Genomic DNA, 24,694 nt, shown 5'->3' with positions numbered 1-24,694 from the left:
CATGACCTGAGCCGAAGGCAGAGGCTTTAACCCACTGAGCCACCCAGGCGCCCCAAGAAATAATGCTTTTGATGGGCTCATTCAGGAGACCGGACACAGTTTTTGAAGAGAATCTTTGAAAAGAGAATTCTTTGAAAAGAATCTCTGAGACTGAGGATATCTCAATAGAAACTGCCAAAAGTGAAATGCAAAGAAAAAAGGCACAGGAAAATAAAAAACAGCAACAAAAAAACCGGAATACAATATCCAGGAACTGTGGGACAACTACAAAAGGTGTAAAATATGTGTGACTGGAATACCAAAAGGAAAAGAAAGGCACAGAAAAAATATCTGAAACAATAATGACTGAGAATTTCCCTCAAATTAATGTCAGACACCAAATCACAAATTCAGGAAGCTAAGAGATCACTGAGCAGGCAAAATGCCAAAAGAAAAAAAAAATTATACCTAAGGCACATGATTTTCAAAATATGGAAAAATCAAAGATAAACAATCCTAAAGAAGTCAGAGGGGAAAAGCTACATCATTTATAGAGGAACAAAGTAAAGAATTACATCAAATTTCTCTTAAGAAACCATGGGGCTCCTGGGTGGCTCAATCAGTTAAGCATCTGCCTTTGGATCAGGTCATGATCCCAGGCTCCCGGGATCAAGTCCCACATCAGCTCCTTGCTCAGTGGGGAGTCTGCTTCTTCCTCTGCCTGCTGCTCCCCCTGCTTGTTCATTCTCTCTCTCTGACAAATAAATAAAATCTTAAAAAAAAAAATGCAAGTAAGAATAGAGTGGAGTGAAATGTTTAAAATGTTAAGAGGGAAAAAAACCAACCAACCTAGAATTCTATACCCTGCAAAACTGTCCTTCAAGGCAAAATAAGATATCCTCAAACAGAAACTGAAGTAATTTGCTGCCAGCTCCTTCTCTAGAGAACTTCTCTTGATATTTACAAGACCTTACAAGAAGGAAAGTGGTACCGGGTAAGAAACTTAGACCTTTACCAAAAAAAAAAAAAAAAAAAAGAAAAAAAAAAAAAAAAAAAAAAAAAGAAAGAAAGAAAAGAAAAACGAAATCTTGCCATTTGCAACAACATGGATGGAACTAGAGGGTATTATGCTAAGCAAAATAAGTCAATCAGAGAAAGACAATTATATGATCTCACTAATATGAGGAAATTTGAGAAACAAGACAAAGGATCATAGGGGAAGGGAGGAAAAAACAAAAGATGAACCCATAGAGGGAGACAAACCATAAGAGACTCAATCTCAGGAAACAAACTGAGGATTGCTGGAATGGAGTGGGGGGTGGAGGGATGGGGTGGCTGGGTGAAGGACAGTAGGGAGGGTATGTGCTATGGTGAGTGCTGTGAAATGTGTTAAGACTGATGAATCACAGATCTGTACCTCTAAAACAAATAATATATTATGTGTTAATAAAAAAAAAATGAAGAACAAGGGAGAAGAAATAAGTGAAGGTAAAAAAAAAATAAAAACTTTTTATTTTTTCAAAAAAAGATTTTTTAAAAACTATGTATTTAATTTATTTATTTACTTGAGAGAGCAAGAAAGAGAGCACACATGAGCATGAGGGAGAGGGGCAGGGGTAGAAGCAGACTCTCTGCTGAGCGGGGCTTGATCCCAGAATCTTAGGATTATGACCTGAGCTAAGGCAGACACTAAACTGGCTGGGCCACCCAGGAGCCCCAAAACACTTTTTTTTTTCATTATTTTTCAAAAAATATTGTTTCAAAACTTTAAAAATTCTTAATTAACAGGTAACAGTTTGTTAAAGATAACAATACCAACAATGTATTTGATTATGTATGCTTATATATTAAATATATATGTATAAATGAATGACAGCAAAGATACAAGGAACATGAATTTTTATATTTACACCAGTTTTATCAAGATATAGCATATATAGTAAAATTCTCTAATTTTAAGTATATAATTCATTGAGTTTTGACAAATGTGTACATTACCACTTCCACAATCAAGATAGAGAACATTTACAACACCCTAAAAATTTTCCCAGTGCCCTGCAGCACTTTCCTCCCCCTACCCCGGCCTCTAGTGACCACTGGTCATTCTGTCTTAACAGTTTTGCCTGTTCCAGACTTACATAAATGCACTCAAACAGAATATTTTTGTGTCTGGTTTTGTACTGTAAATACACTGGCAGTTTCATATGGTTCCAACTTAACACATTAAGTAATATAAATAAAAATCTCATTGTTTATACAAGTATGAGAAATACTAGCATATTGCTACAGAAAGAGTTTGCACTAACCAATATTTGTTTTCATTGTTTGTGGATTCAAGCAGGTGACTGCCCCTATTTTTGTTTAGTCACAAATAACTGTTTTATCTAAACTACTTTAAACAACCCTGGGTAATTTTACTTAGAGCATAATCAATTTCATTTGGTGGTTTTAAAATGCCTGGGACAAAAACAATACGCTCCCTTTAAGACGAGAGTATATTAACAGAGAAATCATTAACCAGGAATTCAAAGCCTTTGGTATAATAGGAACAAGGAAGAAAGAAGAAATTAAGAGCAATTAGTGTTCACACAGTAACAGTATAAAACAGGTTAACACCTCTCCTTTAAAATCAGCATTCCTGGGACGCCTGGGTGGCTCAGTTGGTTGAGCAGCTGCCTTCGGCTCAGGTCATGATCTCAGCGTCCTGGGATCGAGTCCCACATCGGGCTCCTTGCTTGGCGGGAAGCCTGCCTCTCTCTCTGCCTCTGCCTGCCATTCTGCCTGTGTGCTCTCGCTCTCTCTCTTTCTCTCTCTCTCTGACAAAATAAAGTAAAAAATCTTTAAAAAAAATAAAATAAAGTCAGCATTCCTGAACAGACTAGATCAGAATCACTAGAAACCAAGAAATAGCCCAAAACAGAGACAAAAGAAAGATAGTATACATTTCCTCAGGAGATGAAAGAAAGTATTTATATAAGTAAGTTTTCTAACAGTTAAGTATGTCCTTGGTAGTTAATAATAGCTTGGGAAAGTTCACATTTCTTTTAACCCTTGTTGTAAGCTGAATACTGCATTGTGAATCTTTTAAGATTTAATCTCATCAGTAACTTTTCTGCAGCATTTATATTTCTTACAGGAAAAGCAGAAGTAACAGGGTGTATTAAAATTGAGTTGACTTCACTTCAAAAAATGCCTACCCATTAGGTCCAAGCTACTCTCAACAGGCATCTTGTGACAACTAATCAAAATGCAAGTAGAAAAAAAATGAACAAAAGGAAGATCTAGTTACCCGGGAGACTCTGAACCCATTATACTATTTTAATGATGAAAGTAGCACTCTACTCATTACAGCATTTAGTAATTCCTCTGAGACAGCAGCTTTCAAGAAAAATTATTTTGAAATAATTTCAAGTGTACAGAAGAGTTACAAGATTAGCACAAATGATTCCAGTATACTCTTCACCCAGATTCATCAATCAACAGTTTCCTCCATTTGTTTGCTCTGTGTTTTGTTTTGTTTTGTTTTGAAGATTTATTTGATAGAGCACAAGCAGGCGAGTGGCAGGTGGTGGGGGTGGGGGGAGAGGGAGAAGCAGGCTCCCCGAGGAGCAGAGAGCCCGATATGGGGCTCTCGATCCCAGGACTCTGGGATCATGACCTGAGCCGAAGGCAGATGCTCAACAACTGAGCCACCCAGGTGGCCCACTGTGTTTTTTTTAAAACCATGTGAGACTTAGCTACAGACATCATGCATGCTCCTTTCACCCTAAATATTTTGGCATGTACATTCTAAAAACAAGGACATTCTCCTTCATAACCACAGAACAATTACCAAATAGAGAAAATGTAACACTCACAAAGTACCATTTATTATCGAGAATACAGTCCATTTTCAAATTTCACCAATTACTCCAATAATGTCCTTCACGGCAATTTTCTCCCCTGATGCAAGATCCAATCTAAGATCCTCCATTTCATTTATGTGTCAAATCTCTTTAGTCTCCTTCAATCTGGAACAGTTCCTCACTAAGCCTTTTTTTTTTTTTTTTTTAAACTTTCATGACCTTTATATTTCTGAAGAAATAGTTTACAAAACCCCTCCAAGTTGGTTTGTCTTAAGTTTCCTCAGAGTTACGGTGAAGCTATACACGCTGAGCATAAAGAAGAGAGGGCTGGGCGCCTGGGTGGCTTATATAAATCTATGCAGCTTTAAAAAAAAAAAAAGTTTATTCTATGTTTTTCTTTTTTTTCTAAGATTTTTATTTGTCAGAAAGAGAGAATGAAAGTATGAGCACAAGCAGGGAGAGCAGCAGGCAAAGGGAGAAGCAGGCTCCCTGCTGAGCAAGGGGCCTGTGGGGCTCAATCCCAGGACCTGGGATCATGACTTGAGCCAAAAGCAAATGCTTAATGACTGAGCCACCCAGGCATGCCTCTATCTTTGTCTTAAAAAGTAGTTTTAATGGGGGCACCTGGGTGGCTCAGTGGGTTAAGCTGCTGCCTTCGGCTCAGGTCATGATCTCAGGATCCTGGGATCGAGTCCCGCATCGGGCTCTCTGCTCAGCAGGGAGCCTGCTTCCCTCTCTCTCTCTCTGCCTGCCTCTGTGTACTGTGATCTCTCTCTGTCAAATAAATAAATAAAATCTTTAAAAAAAAAAAAAAAGTAGTTTTAATTATTCACACATTTTTACAAGAAACACTGTAAGAAGATTCTTCAAGGCAGTGGGGCCAACACTTTTCATTCTTTGGCATTCCTTTTTATTTAAAAATTTTTAAACATTTTATTTATTTATTTGAGGGAGTGCATTAGCGTGGGGATGGGCAGAGGGATAGGGAGAAGCAGACTCCCCACCGAGCATGGAGCCCAACACAGGGCTTGATGTGGGGTTGATGCCAGGATGCTGAGACCATGACCTGAGTCAAAGGTAGACACTTACCCAACTGAGCCACACAGGCACCCCTGGGTATTCTTTTTTGTAATTGCCTGATGAACTAAAAATACATGTCCTTTTTATTGTAACAACTCTCTTTTTTGACCATTTAAAGTAGAAATAACCAGTGACTACCTACTATAGGTGGATATGCCATAAAAACTGATACAGATAGCTTGTCATGGCATAAGCAACCAGATTCAACCTTTTCTCCATAAGACTTCACAGCAGTCACCAATCAATGATGCTCTGCCACTTCAAACTTGAAAGGGAATTAAACTATGATACCTAAATTAAGGTGATGAAAAGTACATAACCTAATTACTTAAAAAAAAAAAAAAAAACCACTAAAGTAGCCCCTCATCCTTCAAGCTACTCATTTTCATCATCCTACTTTAGTGGGAAGAAAACAATCAAAACCCCCGTCTGCCTCCTGTGCACCTCACAATTAAGAAATACTCTCTGCTCAGCAGGGAGCCTGCTTCCCTCTCTCTCTCTCTGCCTGCCTCTGTGTACTGTGATCTCTCTCTGTCAAATAAATAAATAAAATCTTTAAAAAAAAAAAAAAAGTAGTTTTAATTATTCACACATTTTTACAAGAAACACTGTAAGAAGATTCTTCAAGGCAGTGGGGCCAACACTTTTCATTCTTTGGCATTCCTTTTTATTTAAAAATTTTTAAACATTTTATTTATTTATTTGAGGGAGTGCATTAGCGTGGGGATGGGCAGAGGGATAGGGAGAAGCAGACTCCCCACCGAGCATGGAGCCCAACACAGGGCTTGATGTGGGGTTGATGCCAGGATGCTGAGACCATGACCTGAGTCAAAGGTAGACACTTACCCAACTGAGCCACACAGGCACCCCTGGGTATTCTTTTTTGTAATTGCCTGATGAACTAAAAATACATGTCCTTTTTATTGTAACAACTCTCTTTTTTGACCATTTAAAGTAGAAATAACCAGTGACTACCTACTATAGGTGGATATGCCATAAAAACTGATACAGATAGCTTGTCATGGCATAAGCAACCAGATTCAACCTTTTCTCCATAAGACTTCACAGCAGTCACCAATCAATGATGCTCTGCCACTTCAAACTTGAAAGGGAATTAAACTATGATACCTAAATTAAGGTGATGAAAAGTACATAACCTAATTACTTAAAAAAAAAAAAAAAAACCACTAAAGTAGCCCCTCATCCTTCAAGCTACTCATTTTCATCATCCTACTTTAGTGGGAAGAAAACAATCAAAACCCCCGTCTGCCTCCTGTGCACCTCACAATTAAGAAATACTCTTTTAGGGGCGCTTGGGTGGCTCAGTGGGTTAAAGCCTCTGCCTTCAGCTCAGGTCATGGTCCCAGGGTCCTGGGATCGAGCCCCACATTGGGCTCTCTGTTCAGCAGGGAGTCACTTCCCCCTCTATCTGTCTGCCTCTCTGCCTACTTGTGATCTCTCTCTGTCAAATAAAAAAAAAGAAAGAAAAGAAAAGAAATACTCTTTTAGGGGCGCTTGGGTGGCTCAGTGGGTTAAAGCCTCTGCCTTTGGCTCAGGTCATGATCCCAGGGTCCTGGGATTGAGCCCCACATCAGGCTCTCTGCTCAGCGGGGAGCCTGCTTCCTCCTCTCTCTCTGCCTGCCTCTCTGCCTACTTATGATCTCTGTCAAATAAATAAATAAATAAATAAATAAAAATCTTTTAAAGAAAAAGAAAGAAATACTCTTTTAGGTTTAAATTGAGAAAAAAGCTCTTCTACCTGGAGAAGAGGCTCGTATACTATCTATTCCCCAAAACATTTCTACCTTCTATATCTGTGTGGTGAGCTGGTTCACTGGAGCAAGGGGTGCATTTCTTTCTAATGACAACCAAAAAACACTTTTATTGATTTGCAACCCTGGGTTGGTCCCAATCAAAGATGAAACCAGAGGTCAAAGATAGCCATCCACAACAATAGCCTCATTAGATTTATCTGTGGCAGTTTAGTAACAAACGAGACAATGAAAAAAAAAAGAATGTAATGCCCAATAATAAGGAATTACTTAATTATGGACTGTTGCCAAGCTGTTTAAAATTACTGCTATGGGGGCACCTGGATGGCTCAGTGGGTTAAAGCCTCTGCCTTAGGCTCGGGTCATGGTCTCAGGGTCCTGGGATCGAGCCCTACATCGGGCTCTCTGCTCAGTGGGAAGCCTGCCTCCTCCTCTCTCTCTCTGCCTGCCTCTCTGACTACTTGTGATCTGTCTGTCAAATAAATAAATAAAAATCTTTAAAATTACTGCTATGAACATACCATTAACCACAAGGAAACAAAGGAATTAAAAAAGTGAAATTAAAAACAAAAGCAGAACACAAAACTACTGCTATTCATGATTACAACCGTACGAATGAAAAAAGGGGAAACTGGCAGGAAATGCACCCAAAATAAGCTAACAGTTGTGTCAATGTGCTAAGACCAATGTTTTCTCCGTTTTCTAATTTTCTTTAAGTGTGATTATTTTAAGAGATTAAAATTTTAGAGGCCTCTGGGTGGCTCAGTCAACTGAGTGTCCAACTCTTGGTTTCGGCTCAGGTCATGATCTTGGGGTTGTGAGACTGAGCCCCATGTCGGGCTCCATATTCAGCAGAGAGTCTGCTTGAGACATTGTCTCTCTCCCTTCGTCCCTCCCACTACTCGTGCACACTCTCTAAAATCAATCAACCAATCAATCTTTTTTTTTTTAAGATTTTTTTTTTTTTTTTTATTCGACACAGAGAGATCACAAGTTGGCAGAGAGGAAGGCAGAGAGAGAGAAGGGGGCAAGCAGTCTCCCCGCCGAGCAGAGAGCCCAATGTGGAACTCGATCCCAGGACCCTGAGATCATGACCTGAGCCAAAGGCAGAGGCTCAACCCACTGAGCCACCCAGGCGACCTGACTAATCAATCTTTTTTAAAAGAAGGAAAGAAAAATTATGTAATTTCTCTTCATTTCTGAACAACTGTAAGAGGTATTATCCCAACCTCATAGACAAGAAAAATCAAGTGGCTTACCCTTTTATAAAGACAAGTCAAAGTTTATAGTAAAATGGAGCCTTTCCACTGAAGAAATGATTAAAAGCTCAGTTATAAAATCTATAATTATTCCCTGAAAGTACTACTTATAGTACCCCATAACTCTACTAGCACCTACTTTAAAAAAAGAAAAGGGGAGGGATGCCTGGGTGGCTCAGTTGGTTAAGTGTTCGCCTTTGGCTCAGGTCGTGAACCTGGGATCCTGGCATGGAGCCCTGCAGTGGGTTCCCTGCTCGGCAGGGAGCCTGCTTCTCCCTCTCCCTCAACCCATGCTAGTCCTCTCCCTCAAATAAATAAATAAAATCTTAAAAATAAAAAAATAAACAGGAGGAGAAGGGGAGCTCTTTATTAAAATAACAAAGTACTTCTAACATCCTTTCAACACACGGAACACAGCATGTAAATCTACTGAATTCCTACCACCCGATGAGGTGTGAGGTAACTATTATGAAGTAGCTATTATAATCCCATTTTACTGATAAGAAAACAAAATTTAAGTCCAAGAATCACATTCAAAAGGCACAGATTATTCAATTTATTGCCCATCACCAAATATGTACAGTATATACAAACCCAAGTAATATCTACCATCTGGTAGAGGAGTAGGGATCAGAAAGGAAAAAGCAAAAAGAGGAAAAATGGTGAAATCTGTATTAAGTTAGAACTTTTCCAGATACAGATCTCTGGTTCCTGGAAAAATCATAAAATAACTGTAATAAAGGACATCAGCTACAGACCTAGTAACCAATGACAAGACTGGAATTCAGACCATGAGGAGTATGACCAAGACTGCTAATCTATTTTTTTTTAAGATTTTATTTATTTATTTGACAGAGAGAGAGAGAGAAAGAGGAAGCAGACTCCCCACTGAGCAGAGAGCCCAGCCCGACTCGGGGCTCAATCCCAGGACCCCAGGATCACGAACCAAGCCAAAGGCAGAGGCTTTAACCCATGGAGCCACCCGGGTGCCCCATCTGCTGATCTATTTAGAAGCTTCGGTGAATTAGCCTCTAAAAAAGAAAATGCTGGGGCGCCTGGGCGGCTCAGTCAGTTGAGCATCTGCCTTCAGCTCAGGTCATGGTCCTGGGGTCCTGGGATTGAGCCCCGCATCAGGCTCTCTGCTCGGTGGGAAGTCTGTTTCTTCCTCTCCTTCTGCCTGCTGTTCTGCCTACTTGTGCCCTATCTCTCTCTGTCAAGTAAGTAATAAATAAATAAATAAATAAATAAATAAATAAATAAATAAAGAGAGAGAGAGAGAGAGAGAGAGAGAGAGAAGAAAATGCTATGAAGTAAGCTCAAGTCACAGGCACAAAACATGAACGGCAGGATGACAAACATCCCTGCCTGCCACTCTGCCTTGTTTTGCGCGCGCGCGCTCTCTCTCTCTCTCTCTCTCTCTCTCTGACAAATAAATAAATAAATAAATAAAATCTTAAAAAAAAAAAAAAATACTGCAGGTGCTGTTAAGTGTCACTTAGGTGGGAGAAAAGGCATCCCAAGTGCCATCACTGAGATCAGTCCAACAAATTTAACTGATTTCACCCCACATTACAAATTCTGCTTAGTTCTTACACTTTTTCAGTAATAATAAGAAAAAAAAATCTAGAGGGATAAGCAACAGATGGTAGGGTTAAAATACTTGTTTTTAGTCTCTTATTCAGAGCTTCAAAATATAAGCATACCTCATTTTATTTTGCCTTCTTTTATTGCACTTTACAGATTTTTTTTTTTTTAACATACTGAAATTTGTGGCAATCCTGCTACGAGCAACTCTACTAACACCATTTTTCCAATAGCCGTTACTCACTTTGTGTCTCTGCGTCACACTTTGGTAATTCTCCCAGTATTTCAAACTTTTTCATTAGTATAGTATTTGTTATGATGACCTGTAAAGGTACTATTGTAATTATTTCGGGTGTCATGAATCACACCTATGTAAGATGATGAACTTGATCAATGAATGTTATGTGTGTGTATGTTTTTTAAGATTTTATTTGTTTATTTGAGAGAGAGAGAGAGAGAGAGCACAAGCAGGGGGAGGGGAAGGAGAAGCAGGCTCCTTACTAAGCAGGGAACCCCATTTGAGGCTTGATCCCAGGACCCTGATATCGTAGCCCAATCTGAAGGCAGACGCCCAACAGACTGAACCGCCACCGAGGCACCCCTGCTGTGTGTATTCTGACTGCCCTACCAACCAGCTGTTCCGACTTTTCTTTCCCTCTCTTCCTTATTCCCTGAGACACTACTGTATTGAAATTAGGGCAATTAACAACCCTACAATGGCCTCTAAGTGTTCAAGTGAAAGGAGGGTTCACGTCTCTCACTTGCCAAGACAGGCCAAAACTTAGGCCTCTTGTGACTGTTAGCCAACTTATGAATACAAAGAAAGTTTGTGAAGGAAATTAGAAGTGCTACCCCAGTGGACACATGAATTATAAGAAAGGAAAATGGTTTTATTGCTGATATAGAGAAAGTTTTAGTGGTTTGGATAGACGGTAACACCAGCTGCAACATTCTCTTAAACCAAGGCTAATCCAGAGCTAGGCCCCATTTCTCTTCAATTCTATTCAAAGTTGAGAAAGGTGAGGAAGCTGCAGAAGAAAAGCTTGAAGCTAGCAGAGGTTCATTCACAAGGTTTTTGTTTTTTTGTTTTTTTTTCAGATTTTATTTATTTATTTGACAGACAGAGATTACAAATAGGCAGAGAGGCAGGCAGAGAGAGAGAGAGAGAGAGAGAGAGAGAGAGGAGGAAGCAGGCTCCCCGCAGAGCAGAAAGCCCGATGTGGGGCTTGATCCCAGGACTCTGAGATCATGACCCGAGCCGAAGGCAGAGGCCTTAACCCACTGAGCCACCCAGGCGCCCCCATTCACAAGGTTTTAAGGAGAGAAGCTATCATGGGGTGCCTGGGTGGCTCAGCCAGTTAAGTGTCTGCCTTCAGCTCAGGTCATGATCCCAGGTCCTGGGATCGAGCCCTGCATCGGACTTTCTGCTCAGCGAGGAGCCTGGTTCCTCCTTTCTTTCTGCCTGCCTCTCTGCCTACTTGTGATCTCTGTCTGTCAAATAAATAAAATCTTAAGAAAAAAAATAATGAGAGAAGCTATCTTTATAACATAAAAAAGCAAGTGCTGATGCAGAAGCCGCAGCAAGTTCTCCTGAAGATCTAGCTCAGATCACTAAGGAAGGTGACTCCATTAAACAACAGATTTTTCATGTAGATGAAACAATCTTATACTGAAACAAGCTGTCATCTAGGGCTTTCATAGCTAGAGAGCTTCAAAGGATAGGATGATTCTCTTGTTAGGGGCCAACGCAGCTGGTGATTTAAACGGAAGACAATGCTCACTCTTCTGAAAAGTCAGAAAAATCATAGGGCCCGTAAGAATTATGCTAAATTTGGGGCACCTGGGTGGCTCAGTGGGTTAAAGCATCTGCCTTCGGATCGGGTCATGATCCCAGGGTCCTGGGATTGAGCTCCGAGTCAGGCTCTCTGCTCAACGGGGAGCCTGCTTCCTCTTCTCTCTCTATCTCTCTCTCTCTCTGCCTGCCTCTCTGCCTACTTGTGATCTCTCTATCAAATAAATAAATAAAATCCTTAAAGAAAAAAAAAGAATTATGCTAAATTTACCCTGCTTGAGCTCCATAAATGGAACAAAGCCTGGGTGACAACACAATGTTTACAACATAGTTTACTGAATATTTTTTTTATTGTTATCTATTTCTTCTTTTTTTTTTAATTTTATTTTTTATAAACATATAATATATTTTTATCCCCAGGGGTACAGGTCTGTGAATCGCCAGGTTTACACACTTCACAGCACTCACCATAGCACATACCCTCCCCAGTTTACTGAATATTTTAAGCCTAAAGCTGAGATCTAGTGCTCAGAAAAAGATTCCTTCCAAAATATTACTACTCAGTGACAATGCACCTTATCACCCAAGAGCCCTGATGGAGACCCCAATGAGATAAATGTTGTTTTCATGCCTGCTAACACAACATCGACTCTGCAACACATGGGTCAAGCAGTAATTTTGACTTTCAAATCTTGTATTTAAGAAACACCTTTCATAACGCTCTAGCTGCCACAGACAGTGATTCTTCTCATGGATTTGGACAAAGTATACTATCTGAATACCTTCTAGAAAGGATTCAGCATTCTAGTGCCATTAAGAATGTCTGGGATTCACAGGAAGAAGTCAAAATAACAACATTACCAAAAGTTTAGAAATAAAGCTGATTCCATCCTGCATGTATGACTTTTGGGGATTTAAGACGTTAGTGGAGGAAGAAACCACAGATGTGGTGGAAATAGCAAGAGAACCAGAATTAGAAGTAGAACGTGAAGACGTGACTCAGTTGCTACAATCTCGTGATAAAACCTGAATGGATGAGGAGATGCCTCTTGTGGATGAGCAAAGAAAGTGGTTTCTTGAGCTAGAATCTATTTCTGGTGAAAATGCTATGAAGACTGTTGAAATAATGAGAAAGGATTTAGAATATTACATAAACTTCGTATAGAAGGGGCAGCTGGGTTTCAGATAATTGACTCCAATTTCGAAAGAAATTCTGCTGTGAGTGGAATGTTATCAAACACCATGACATGATACAGAGAAATGGCGTAAAAGGAGTCAACGCAGCAATCTTCACTGTCGTCTTACTTAAAGAAACTGCCACAGCCACTCCAATCTTCAGGTACCACCAGTGAGCAGCCATCAACACTGAGACAAGATTCCCCCACCAGCAGAGAGCTTACAACTCACTGAAAGCTCAGATGAGAGTCAGCATTTTTTAACAATACAGTGTTTTTAAATAAAGGTATGTATATTTTTTAAGATATAATGCTACTGCACAAGTACTAGACTAGGATATAAATGGATGCGCATATAATATATGCACCGGGAAACCAAGCAATTCATCTGATTTGCTTCATATTGCAATATTCACTTCATTGCTGTGGTCTAGAACTAAACCCACATTATCTCCAAAGTACGGCTGCAAGTATTTTCACAGCATTCTAAAATTTGAGAGTTGCAAGTTTATATAAACATTATATCAACTATAAAAATATGTAAGAGGACATGAACTGGTACTATGTACTAATGAAAATCAACATGGAACAAATGTGAAACTGTAAACAATGTAAGAAATACTCTCAAAAAAACATTGCTTTATTCTCTTTTCAATAAAAGCAAGTTAATTTCTTCTCTTCCTCTTATCTTCCTTCTTCTCTCTCTCAATCTGGCTGAGTCCTAACAGCACAGACAAGACTGCTGAACCCTATTTTTAAATAAATCATAAATGGACAGTGTTTTCCATCTACAATACCAAGCTCAAAATGCTCAACTCTCCAGTCATATGATGGGCCCTAGCAATATATCCTTCCTAGCAAATATGTACCTTTCATTCAATTTGGCGGCTGCCACTGAGCTAGGTATAGGCAGACTTGGAACATACAGATCAATTTCTCTCCTTCAGAATAGTGTTCCTGGGGTGCATAGGTGGCTTAGTGGGTTAAGCATCTGACTCTTTTTTTTTTAAAGATTTTATTTATTTATTTATTTATTTTATTTTTTTTAATTTGACAGACAGAGATCACAAGTAGGCAGAGAGGCAGGCAGAGAGAGAGAGGAAAGCAGGTTCCCTGCAGAGCAGAGAGCCCGATATGGGGCTCAATCCCAGGACCCTGGGATCATGACCTGAGCCGAAGGCAAAGGCTTTAACCCACTGAGCCACCCAGGCGCCCCTTAAAGGTTTTATTTATTTATTTGACAGAGAGAGAGCTCACAAGTAGGCAGAGAGGCAGGTGGAGAGAGAAGGGGAAGCAGGCTTCCTGCTGAGCAGAGAGCCCGACTCGGGGTTCGATCCCAAGACCCTAAGATCATCACCTGAGCCAAAGGTAGAGGCTCTAACCCACTGAGCCACCCAGGTGCCCCATGACTGACTCTTGATTTCTGCTCAGGTCATGATCTCAGGGTTGTGAGACTAAGCCCTGCATCAGGGCTCCATGCTGGGTGTGGAGCCTGCTTAAGATTCTCTCTCTCCCTCTCCTGCCCCACAACCCCTCGCTAAAAAAATAAAAATAAAACATCCGTTTATAGTTTGAATGGGACTTCAGAAATAACAGAAATTTACTGGTTAGAGGCGCCTGGGTGGCTCAGTGTGTTAAAGCCTCTCCCTTCGGCTCAGGTCATGATCCCAGAGTCCTGGGATCGAGCCCCATTATCGGGCTCTCTGGTCAGCAGGGAAACTACTTCCCACCTTCGACCTCACCTACCTCTCCTGCCTACTTGAAATCTCTATCAAACACACAAATAAAATCTCAAAAAAAAGAAAAGAAGGGTCACCTGGGTGGCTCAGTTGGTTAAGCGGCTGCCTTCAGCTCAAGTCATGATCCCAGCATCCTGGGATTGAGTCCCACATTGGACTCTCTGCTCGGCAGGGAGCCTGCTTCTCCCTCTGCCTCAGCTTGCCACTCTGTCTACCTGTGCTCGCTCTCTCTCTCTCTCTGACAAATAAATAAATAAAATCTTAAAAAAAAAAGAAAAGAAAAGAAAAGAAATTTACTGGTTAAAAGCCTCCTGAAAGCAACTCTCTCTCTCTGACAAATAAATAAATAAAATCTTAAAAAAAAAAAAAGAAAATGGGCGCCTGGGTGGCTCAGTTGGTTAAGCCGCTGCCTTCAGCTCAGGTCATGATCCCGGGGTCCTGCGATCGAGTCCCGCATCGGGCTCCTTGCTCAGTGGGGAGCCTGCTTCTCTCTCTGCCTCTGCCTGCTGCTCTGCCTGCTTGTGCTCTCCCTCTCTCTGACAAATAAATAAATAAAATCTTAAAAAAAAAAAAAAAAGAAAGAAAGAAAAGAAAAGAAATTTACTGGTTAAAAGCCTCCTGAAAGCAACATTCCCTATTTTCCTGGTCGGGTCCAGTACCCTCAAAAGCCAATAGCAGATTCTGAAGTAGCCACATGGCCCTGGTTACCTCTTTTCAGTTTCAGTGCTTTGTTACCTCCTTTAAGCTTTTTTAATTATTCAAACTCTTCTTGATGCTAAGTGTAACTTAAGTCACTTTCTTCTTCATACCCTCATAAGTCTTTAAAGAAATCAATATAAAGCAGAAATTTATTAACCTTTGGCTTCAACAATGTGTAAATCTTCTGAAAGGCAGACCACCCAATAATCCAGCTGCTTTCCACAAATGTACAAACTGACATTTAACAAATTAGGATATTCATTGCCTTGGAATTGGCCTTTAAGTAAAATAAGCAGCTTTAAACACATAAAAATTCAAAAGAAAAGAAGAAGTCTTCTTTATCTGGCAATTTCACTGGGTTTATACATGAAAGAACAGAAATTTAGGGTCTTATCTGATATATTTGCACACCTGTGTTCACAGCAACATTATTCACAACAGACAAAAGGGGAAGGCAACCCAAATATCCATCAATAGATAGATGAATAAACACAATGTGGTATACAGATACAATGGAATATTATTATTCAACCTTAGAAAGGAAGGAAATTGTGATGCATGCTATAACAAGGATGAACACCGAGGACACTATGCTAACTGAAAGAACCCAGTCACAAAGGTCAAACACTATAAAAAGTCCCTAGAATAATCAAATTCAGAGACACACAGAATGGTTTTTGCCAGACATTGGGGTGAAAGGGAGGAATGAGGGATTGCTGTTTAATGTGTAGAGTTTAAGTTTTATAAGGAAGAGTTCTGGAGATTAGGTGCCTAACAATACTAATGTACTTAACACTACTAAACTGTATACTTTAAAATGTATAATTTTGGGGCGACTGGGTGGCTCAGTGGGTTGGGCCGCTGCCTTCGGCTCAGGTCATGATCTCAGGATCCTGGGATCGAGTCTCGCACCGGGCTCTTTGCTCAGCGGGGGGAGCCTGCTTCCCTCTCTCTCTCTCTCTCTGCCTGCCTCTTCGTCTACTTGTGATCTCTGTCAAATAAATAAAATCTTTAAAAAAAATAAAATAAAATATATAATTTTATGTGAAAACTATAAATTTCATGTTATTTTATTACAGTTTTAAAAAATCTTCTCTATGTCCCAAAACAATCCTAGGGTTAAAAACCCTTTTACCTTTCAACTATCACATTATCCATCATTTCAACAACACTTGGCAGGGTGAGAAGTCAAGCATGACAAATAGCACTTTTCAAGTACCTAATGCTGCTTAATGACAGGTGTGTTGTCCGAAATAATTAGCTTTTAAAAAGGAATAGCCTTAACTCTCCTCTGGAACTGGTTAGTGATCTCAGTTTCCCTTCATTAAGTTCTTGACAGCTCAATGTCCTCACATCTGTCATTGTTTGGGAAACTAATTCCAAGAACATAAGTTGCATCAAGGACTAGGTAACAAATTTATTCTGGTCGATGGGACAGATCTGAAGCCATCTGTTTTCTAATCAAAAACCATATTTGGGGGGCGCCTGGGTGGCTCAGTGGGTTGAAGCCTCTGCCTTCGGCTCAGGTCATGATCTCAGAGTCCTGGGATTGAGCCCCACATCGGGCTCTCTGCTCAGCAGGGAGCCTGCTTCCTCCTCTCTCTCTGCCTGCCTCTCTGCCTGCCTCTCTGCCTACTTGTAATCTCTGTCTGTCAAATAAATAAATAAAATCTTAAAAAAAAAAAAATATTTGGGGGCACCTGGGTGGCTCAGTGGGTTAAAGCCTCTGCCTTCGGCTCAGGTCATGATCCCAGGGTCCTGGGATTGAGCCCCATATCGGGCTCTCTGCTCAGCGGGGAGCCTGCTTCCTCCTCTCTCTGCCTGCCTCTCTGCCTACTTATGATCTCTGTCAAATAAATAAAATCTTTAAAAAAAAAAAAAAAAACCATATTTGAATCAGTTTTGTTCCACCATGGTACCATGCCAATGGGAGCAATACGATCATACAGTATTTTCCTCCTTTCTGTCCAGGAGTACAAGAAACACAAATCAATTAATAGCGTAGGAGCATCCTCAGAAACAGGGTCTTTACAGCCTGTGGAATCTGCAACCTTTTCCATTTTTATCTGTTTATTCTTCAGACTACTATGATTACATTTCCTCTAAGTGACATGGTTTCTTTTAGAATTACACAGGGAGAAAACAGTCCCGTGTTGTAATAACTAACTTACCTTAATCTTTTTTTAAGTTGTAAACTGTCATGGATGATCCTTTTAACAAACTCTAATTCACCTCCTTCTGCCATGATTTCTGTGATACCTCCTGTATTTACGGAACTAGGTGGAGGTCTCCGGGGATTTCGAGAGTTTACTCCCTGCACAAAAACAACGACATTTGGTGAAAAATTTGTACACCATAAGACCAAGGCTTTGACTGTAATCTAGTTCTAAGTAAGAATGCTTAGATGTAAATTTAGTTTCCAAATATTATGCTAAATCTAGGATTTAAAAATCATATAGCCATTGCAATATTACATTTTAAGCAACTGCATTCCTACTAATATTCTTCCCCAAGATCCTTTTCACCTTCCATCTTTGTGATTTAACATATAAAAACTTTACCTTTTTTATGTAACCTAATATGTCATTTTTTAATGTTTTGTCTTGGTATTATGCACAGAAAATATTGTACCCGAAGATTATATAAATATTTACTTATGTTTTCTTCTAGTACTCTTAAGGTTTCACTTTTTAAAATTAAATACTTAATCCCCTCCTACCTCAAATCATATTAAAAAATTAACTAAAATAGAGCAAAGATCTAGATAAAAAAGCTAAAATCAGGGGCGCCTGGGTGGCTCAGTAGGTTAAAGCCTGACTTCAGCTCAGGTCATGATCCCAGGGTCCTGGGATCGAGCCCCACGTCGGGCTCTCTGCTCAGCAGGGAGCCCGCTTCCCCCTCTCTCTCTGCCTGCCTCTCTGCCTACTTGTGATCTGTCTGTCAAATAAATAAAAATCTTAAAAAAAAAAAAAAAGCTAAAATCATAAAATTTTCAAAAACACAGGAATAAATCTTTATGACCTTGAATTAGGCAATGGTTTCTTTTTTTTTTTTTTTTTTAAGATTTTATTTATTTATTTGACAGAGAGAGAGACCACAAGTAGGCAGAGAGGCAGAAGCAGGCTCCCTATTGAGCAGAGAGACCGATGCGGGGCTCGATCCCAGGACCCTGGGATCATGACCTAAGCTGAAGGCAGAGGCTTTAACCCACTGAGCCACCCAGGCGCCCCTAGGCAATGGTTTCTTTTTCTTTTTTTTTTTTTAAGATTTTATTTTTATTTATTTGAAACAGAGAGAGAGAGAGATCACAAGTATGCAGAGAGGCAGGCATAGAGAAAGAGGAGAAAGCAGGCTCCCTGCTGAGCAGAGAGCCCGACGCGGGCCTCGATCCCAGGACCCTGAGATCATGACCTGAGCCCAAGGCAGAGGCTTAACCCACTGAGCCACCCAGGCACCCTAGGCAATGGTTTCTTAGAGAAATTGTACTCCTTGAAATTTTTTAGGCTGCAAAGGACAGCAAGAAAGTGAAAAGATGAGGTGTCTGGGTGAGTCAGTGGGTTAAGCACCTGCCTTCAGACCAGGTCACGATCCCAGGGTCCTGGGATTGAGCCCTGAGTCAGGCTTCCTATTCAGCAGGGAGCCTTCTTCTCCCTCTTCTCCCTCTCCTTCTAACCGACGCCCCCCCCACAACCCCCCATGCTTGTGCTCTCGCTCTCACACTCTCTCGCAAATAAATAAATTAAAAAAAAAAAAAGGAGAAAATGTTTGAAGAAAAATAATCCAATTTTTAAATGGGTAAAGGATTTCTCAAAAGAAGATAAAAATTGCCAATAAGCACATAAAAAGATGTCCAATATAATTAACCATCAGAAAAATAAACATCAAAACCAAGATGAGATACCACTTCAGACCCACTAGGATGGCTATAATCAAGGCAACATATAATAACAAGTGTTGACAAGCATGTGGAGAAACTGTAAACTGGAACCCTCACACAATGCTGCCAGTGGAATGAAAAATGGTGCACCCACTTTGGAAAACAGTCTGGCAGTTCCTCAAACAACTAAACAGAGTGACCATTTGACCCAGTAATTCCACTCCTAGGTATATACCAGGGAGGCATGTCTACACAAACATCTGTATATAAATGCTCTCATTAGCATTATTCATAATAGCCAAAAAGTAAAGTAACCCAAACATCCATCAATGAATGAATGGATAAGAAAATGTGGTATTTCCATACAATGGCATATTATCTGGCAATAAAAAGAAACTAAGTACTGATACATGCTACAACATGGATGAACCTTAGTAAAAAAAAGACCACATATTGTATGATTCCACTTACATGAAATGTCCAAACAGGCAAATCCATAAAGACAGAAAGTAGACTGGTGCTTACCTAGGACTTTAGGAGCTATGGGAAACAGAGTAACTGCTAATGGGGATGCGGGCCGGGAAGGGGAGCGATGAAAATGTTCTAAAATGGATTGTGATGATAGTTGCACAACTCTGTGAATATACTAAAAATAATTAAATTCTACCCTTTAAGTGGGTGAATTGTACGGCATGTGACTTATATCTCAATAAAACTGAAACAAAAAGGAATGTATTTCTTCATCTGGATTCTGGTTCCACAGGAGGACTCACTTTGTTAAATCCAATTTACACTTATGGCACGGGTACTTTTAGGTATGTGTCTTCATATATACATAAACTACACTGCTGCTGGATTTCTCAGATATTTAAGCCAATAAACTTCCTTTATTAAGTCAATCTGAACTGAGTCCTCAGGTGCTTGATACCAGAAGCATCCTGATGTAGCTTCCAAAATAAAGGTTATTCTTTGCTCTTATCTTTGCAAACATCAACAACTTAGTCAATTATCTCTCTCTTTTTTTAAAAGATTTTGTTTATTTATTTGAGAAAGAGAATATGCAGGGGGAACAGCAGAGGGAGAAGGAGAAGCAGGTTCCTTGCTGAGCAGGGAGCCTGATGTGTGGCTCGATCCCAGGACCCTGGGATCATGACCTGAGCCGAAGACAGAGGTTTAACCGACTGGGCCCCAGGCGCCCCCATAAACAGTCATTTGTCTTAAAGCAGAAGGTACTTTACCTTGGCTTCCAACTGATTGGCAAAAAAGGGAGGGTTGCACATGCAAAAATCATAGATTATCTCAGATTCTTCTTTAAGAGCATCCATCAAGAGTGTCTTCTGTGGTACTTTTACCACTAGGAGAAAAAAACAGGAACTGTTAACTACTATTAATGCTGTGGTAGTTTTCAAGTATGACCACAGATTCTGTGACACTAATTATTCAATAGTTGGAGTTTAATTTCCCTCTCCTTGAATACAGGCTGTACTCAGTGACTCACTTTTACTGAACAGACAGAATATGAAGTGAAAGGATGTCACTTCTGACCTAGGTCATAAAAGAAGAGTGGCTTCTTCTTTACCCTATTTCATTAATTACTTGCACTAAGAGAAGCCAGCTGACACTGTAAGGTTGCTCAAGTAGCCTAGAGGAGAGATCCATGTGAATGACTCAAGCTTCTGACCAATGGCCAAGTTATATGAACTATTCTGGAAGCAAATCTCTATCTCCAGTCAATCCCTCAGAAGACTGCAGAATCATCAAACTGAACCAGAACCACCCAAGTAGGCTATCTATCAGCCCACACAATCTATGAGATAATTACTTGTTTAAAGTTGCTAGATTTTGGAGTAATTTTTAACACAGAAATGGACAACTGAAAAACACATTAACAATGTTAGCATCTCCCCTTATAATGATATGCTTAACACTAGTAAGAGAAGCCTAGTTCTTCCATAAAGAGACATCAATTCTCTTTAATTAAAAAAAAGAAAAAATGAACAGCTCTTCAAATATACAGTAAGCACAAAATTAAAAGTAACTAGTCACTAAGGGGACTTGACTGTGGCATAGTTCCATGTACTGAAATAAAAAAGATGGTATACTTTAATCAACAGCAGGGTTTCCCTTTTAAAATCTTGGTGACAGAGCACCTGGGTGGCATCCGACTTGGATTCAGCTCAGGTCATGATTCCAGGGTAGGGAGAATGAGCCCCACACTAGTTCCCCACTCAGCAGGGAGTCAGCTTCTCTCCCTCTCCCTCTGCCCCTCCCTCCACTCATGCTCTCTCTCTCTCTCTCTCTAAAATTACAAAAAATAAAATCTTGGTGACTAGGTTACTTCATATACAGTTGATTTCCATTATTTGTGGTAGTTATGTTCTGTAAAGTCACCATGAACACTGAATTGGAACCAATGGCTCCTAAGAGAAATGGTAAGGTTAGGTAACTGTCAGCCTCTGGTCAAACATTCTCCACAACTGATCAATATATAATTTTACTTTAGGTGTATTTCTATTTATTTATTTATGACACTTCATTTAATATACACCGCTGATTCATTAATACTGAAATGATGGCCCACAACACTAGATCATGTCTGAATGAAGCTTATCTAACACATGTATTTTTCCTGTAAGGTTCGTCACATTCTTCATATTTTGAAGGAACACCTACTAGATAGCACTTAAACAGTATGTGTAGGGGCCATTTTAAACAGCAAAATCATCAAGAAAAAGCACAAAAATGCAAAAATAAAGTGACATTTGGGGCACCTGGGTGGCGTTAAAGCCTCTGCCTTTGGCTCAGGTCATGATCCCAGGGTTCTGGGATCAAGCCCCGCATCGGGCTCTCTGCTCAGTGGGGAGACTCCTTCCCTTCCTCTCTCTCTGCCTGCCTCTCTGCCTACTTGTGATGTCTGTCTAATGTTGAATAAATAAATAAAATCCTTAAAAAAAAAAAAAAGTGACATTAAATAGACTATGACAAGGACACTTGTTTACAATAGAGAGCTAAAACAAAAGGGCAGAGGAGCATCACCTTGTTCAATTTAACAGCTGGGAACATGTGTGTTGGAGGACTCAAATTTTTTGCCACTCTGTACATGCCTATAAATGACCATAAAAGTACCTCAAGTATTGATTTTGGGGTTAAACATAACCCCAAGCAGGCAAATTCACAAATAAAGAATTCACAAATTATGAGGAGTGTCTGTATTTACCAACCATATTTCCTTCTGAGTTAAGCTACAAACCCCAGAGTGTAGCTTATTTTTTTTTTCTGTTCTACTTGTTTCATTTATTTTCTTTCTTCCAAGATTTTACTTAAATTCAAGTTAGAACTAACATGTAAGTGTAGTATTAGTTTCGGGAGTAGAATTTAATGATTCATCACACTTACATGTAACACCCAGTGCTCATAATATCCAGTGCCCTCCTTAATCCCCATCACCCATTTAGCCCATCCCCCACCGAACTCCCCCCCCAGCAACCCTCAGTTTGTTTTAAATTGTTAGAGGAGTCTCTTATGGTTTGCCTCCTCCTCTGTTTTATATTATTTTATTTTTCCTTCCACAATGTGCCATATTTTTTTAAATTACCAAAGTCTGTATATTAAAGCAAAAAAGGAAATGTATTCAATTGTAACGACAGGTTAATAAACACTGCTTGAAAGGGATATTTATTCTGTAGAGCTAACCTTTTATAAGATCAGATAAATTATTCTGTTCCACATTTTTCTTTGCATAGTTGAAGCACATGTCATCTACTTCTGTTGCAAGGAAATACCAGCCATTTAAGGTTGTTCCAAGTAAAGGATAGATGCAGGATGCCCCAGTACCTAGTAAAACAAAAATATAAAACATGTTACCCACACCAGAGGGAGACGTGAGAAGAACAAGCCAAACACCATTCTTCCTTCTTAGAATTCTTTAAACCTCAGCTGGTACCTGATTACATACATACTACAGCTGCTGGGTTCTCTAATCATTTCAGGTATGGCAGTCTTACCTCCTAACTGGATTCAAATTTCTTAGAGGACAAAAACTTTGCTATCTTCTTCTTTTGTATGTTGTATGTAAAATGAAGTGTGCATAACTACCTGGTGATTAAGGACTACAGGACTAATTAACCAAAAATTATCAAAACAAGTTAATTTACTTCAGAAAATTTTTCATTTTAGGGGCGCCTGGGTGGCTCAGTGGGTTAAGCCTCTGCCTTCTGCTCGGGTCGTGGTCTCAGGGTCCTGGGATCGAGCCCCACATCGGGCTCTGCTCAGCGGGGAGCCTGCTTCCCTCTCTCCCTGCCTGCCTCTCTGCCTACTTGTGATCTCTGTCTGTCAAATAAATAAATAAAATCTTTAAAAAAAAAAAAAAATTTTCATTTTAAAATCTCACACAAACTCAATCTTCTTAAATTGAAATCAAAGCTTAAAATAGGTCAATGTATATCCCATTCCCCAAAAGCAGAAAAAAATAAAGGGTATAAAATTGTTAGGATTATTTAAATGACCAATTCGCCCACATATCCCCACATATCTATAAGCTGTTACTTGAAGGAAATCAGAAGTTCAAAACAAAACTAAACTAAATTAAAAACAACAACAACAACAACAAAAACAACTAAAGAGAGGATCATTTCTTAGATGTGATGACATGGAAAGACATCTGCTCTAGATCCAAAACATCAATCACTGGCTTGCCCCACCATAGTTTCAAGGGAGACAGTCGAAGGCAAATGTTCCAGGCAAAAATCACTCTTTGACAACTAGAGTTTGGTCCTATTTGTATGTAGATCCCCCAACCATGGACTGGACTATATACTAACCACAAATAACTACTTTTATGACCACTGACTAATCTTGGCCAATTAAGATCCAAAGCACATATTTGAAAGAAGAAAAGCGTGATTCTCCTAAAGGCCTGTGGTAGTCAGCACCTACCAGCCACTCCAGGCCTGCCTTCCCATACCACATCTTGGTGCCATTCTAGTCTTCTAAGGATTTGGCAAGAAGAGATGAGGGCTAGAGATACATACTCCTCACCCAAAGGAAACCGGGGGTTATCATACTGCTTCTTCATTAAGAATTCTGAACAGGGGATGCCTGGGTGGCTCAGTTGGTTAAGCGGCTGCCTTCGGCTCAGGTCATGATCCCAGCGTCCTGGGATCGAGTCCCGCATCGGGATCCTTGCTCGTCGGGGAGCCTGCTTCTCCCTCTGCCTCTGCCTGCCATTCTGTCTGCCTGTGCTCGCTCTCTCTCCCTCTCTCTCTCTGACAAATAAATAAATAAAATCTAAAAAAAAAAAAAAAAAGAATTCTGAACAGGCTGATAAGAGACAGGGCAGTGACAGCCCTCTGACAGTCACTGTGATTGTTATACTTCCCATCATGTTTACTTATAGCATCCTGGCTCTGAGGCTACTGGGCAAACACCTCCTTGGGGATATATGAGGCAGTGAAGGAACGGGTGGTAAAGGGAACTCAAGCACCTCTCAGAGGCCACAATTATTTAGTCCCTGCTTGCCATTCTGGTAAGCCAAAGTCATTCAGAGTTAAGGAAGAAGCTCTGGAGGAAAAAATATCTGGACCGGATACCAGGCCCTTGATTCTCACACAACTGCCTTTCTTTTCATACTTCAATTCATTTAAAAGCAAAGAGCAAAAAAGAAAAAACACTCTCCTTCCACTGCCCACAGATCAGGTACCTCCAGGGTAATAAATACAGGTAAATGACCTGTCCTCTACCCCCTCTGCCACAAAAAATCAAATTTCTCAATTCTTAAGACCAAGAAGACTTGAATTCTAACATCCTAGTCCCCTCAGAAAGCTGAATGACATTTTAAAATGGATAATAATCCCTGTAATGATAAATAAAAATGGAAAGTGTATAATCATAGAAT

At 40.0% G+C, this 24,694-nt stretch overlaps 1 protein-coding gene across 1 annotated transcript in view; it reads right to left on the bottom strand.

Moving 5' to 3' along the window:
• The window catches only part of LOC111151376 (methyltransferase like 16), a 78,409-nt gene that overhangs the window by 21,445 nt on the left and 32,270 nt on the right, over window positions 1–24,694 (bottom strand). Inside the window, exons 4-6 of the mRNA XM_022509360.1 lie at window positions 22,495–22,635; window positions 20,040–20,155; window positions 17,096–17,238 (exon numbers count right to left, since the gene is read on the bottom strand). Of these exons, the coding sequence (XP_022365068.1) occupies window positions 17,096–17,238; window positions 20,040–20,155; window positions 22,495–22,635 (400 nt within the window). The remainder of the gene's footprint in view (window positions 1–17,095; window positions 17,239–20,039; window positions 20,156–22,494; window positions 22,636–24,694) is intronic.

Source organism: Enhydra lutris, unplaced genomic scaffold, assembly GCF_002288905.1.
Source record: "Enhydra lutris kenyoni isolate GAN:26980312 unplaced genomic scaffold, ASM228890v2 scaffoldscaffold26, whole genome shotgun sequence".
In the NCBI taxonomy this organism is placed as follows: Eukaryota; Metazoa; Chordata; class Mammalia; order Carnivora; family Mustelidae; genus Enhydra; species Enhydra lutris.
Note: the sequence above shows the minus strand (reverse complement) of the source record. Positions and strands in the feature narration are given on the sequence as shown.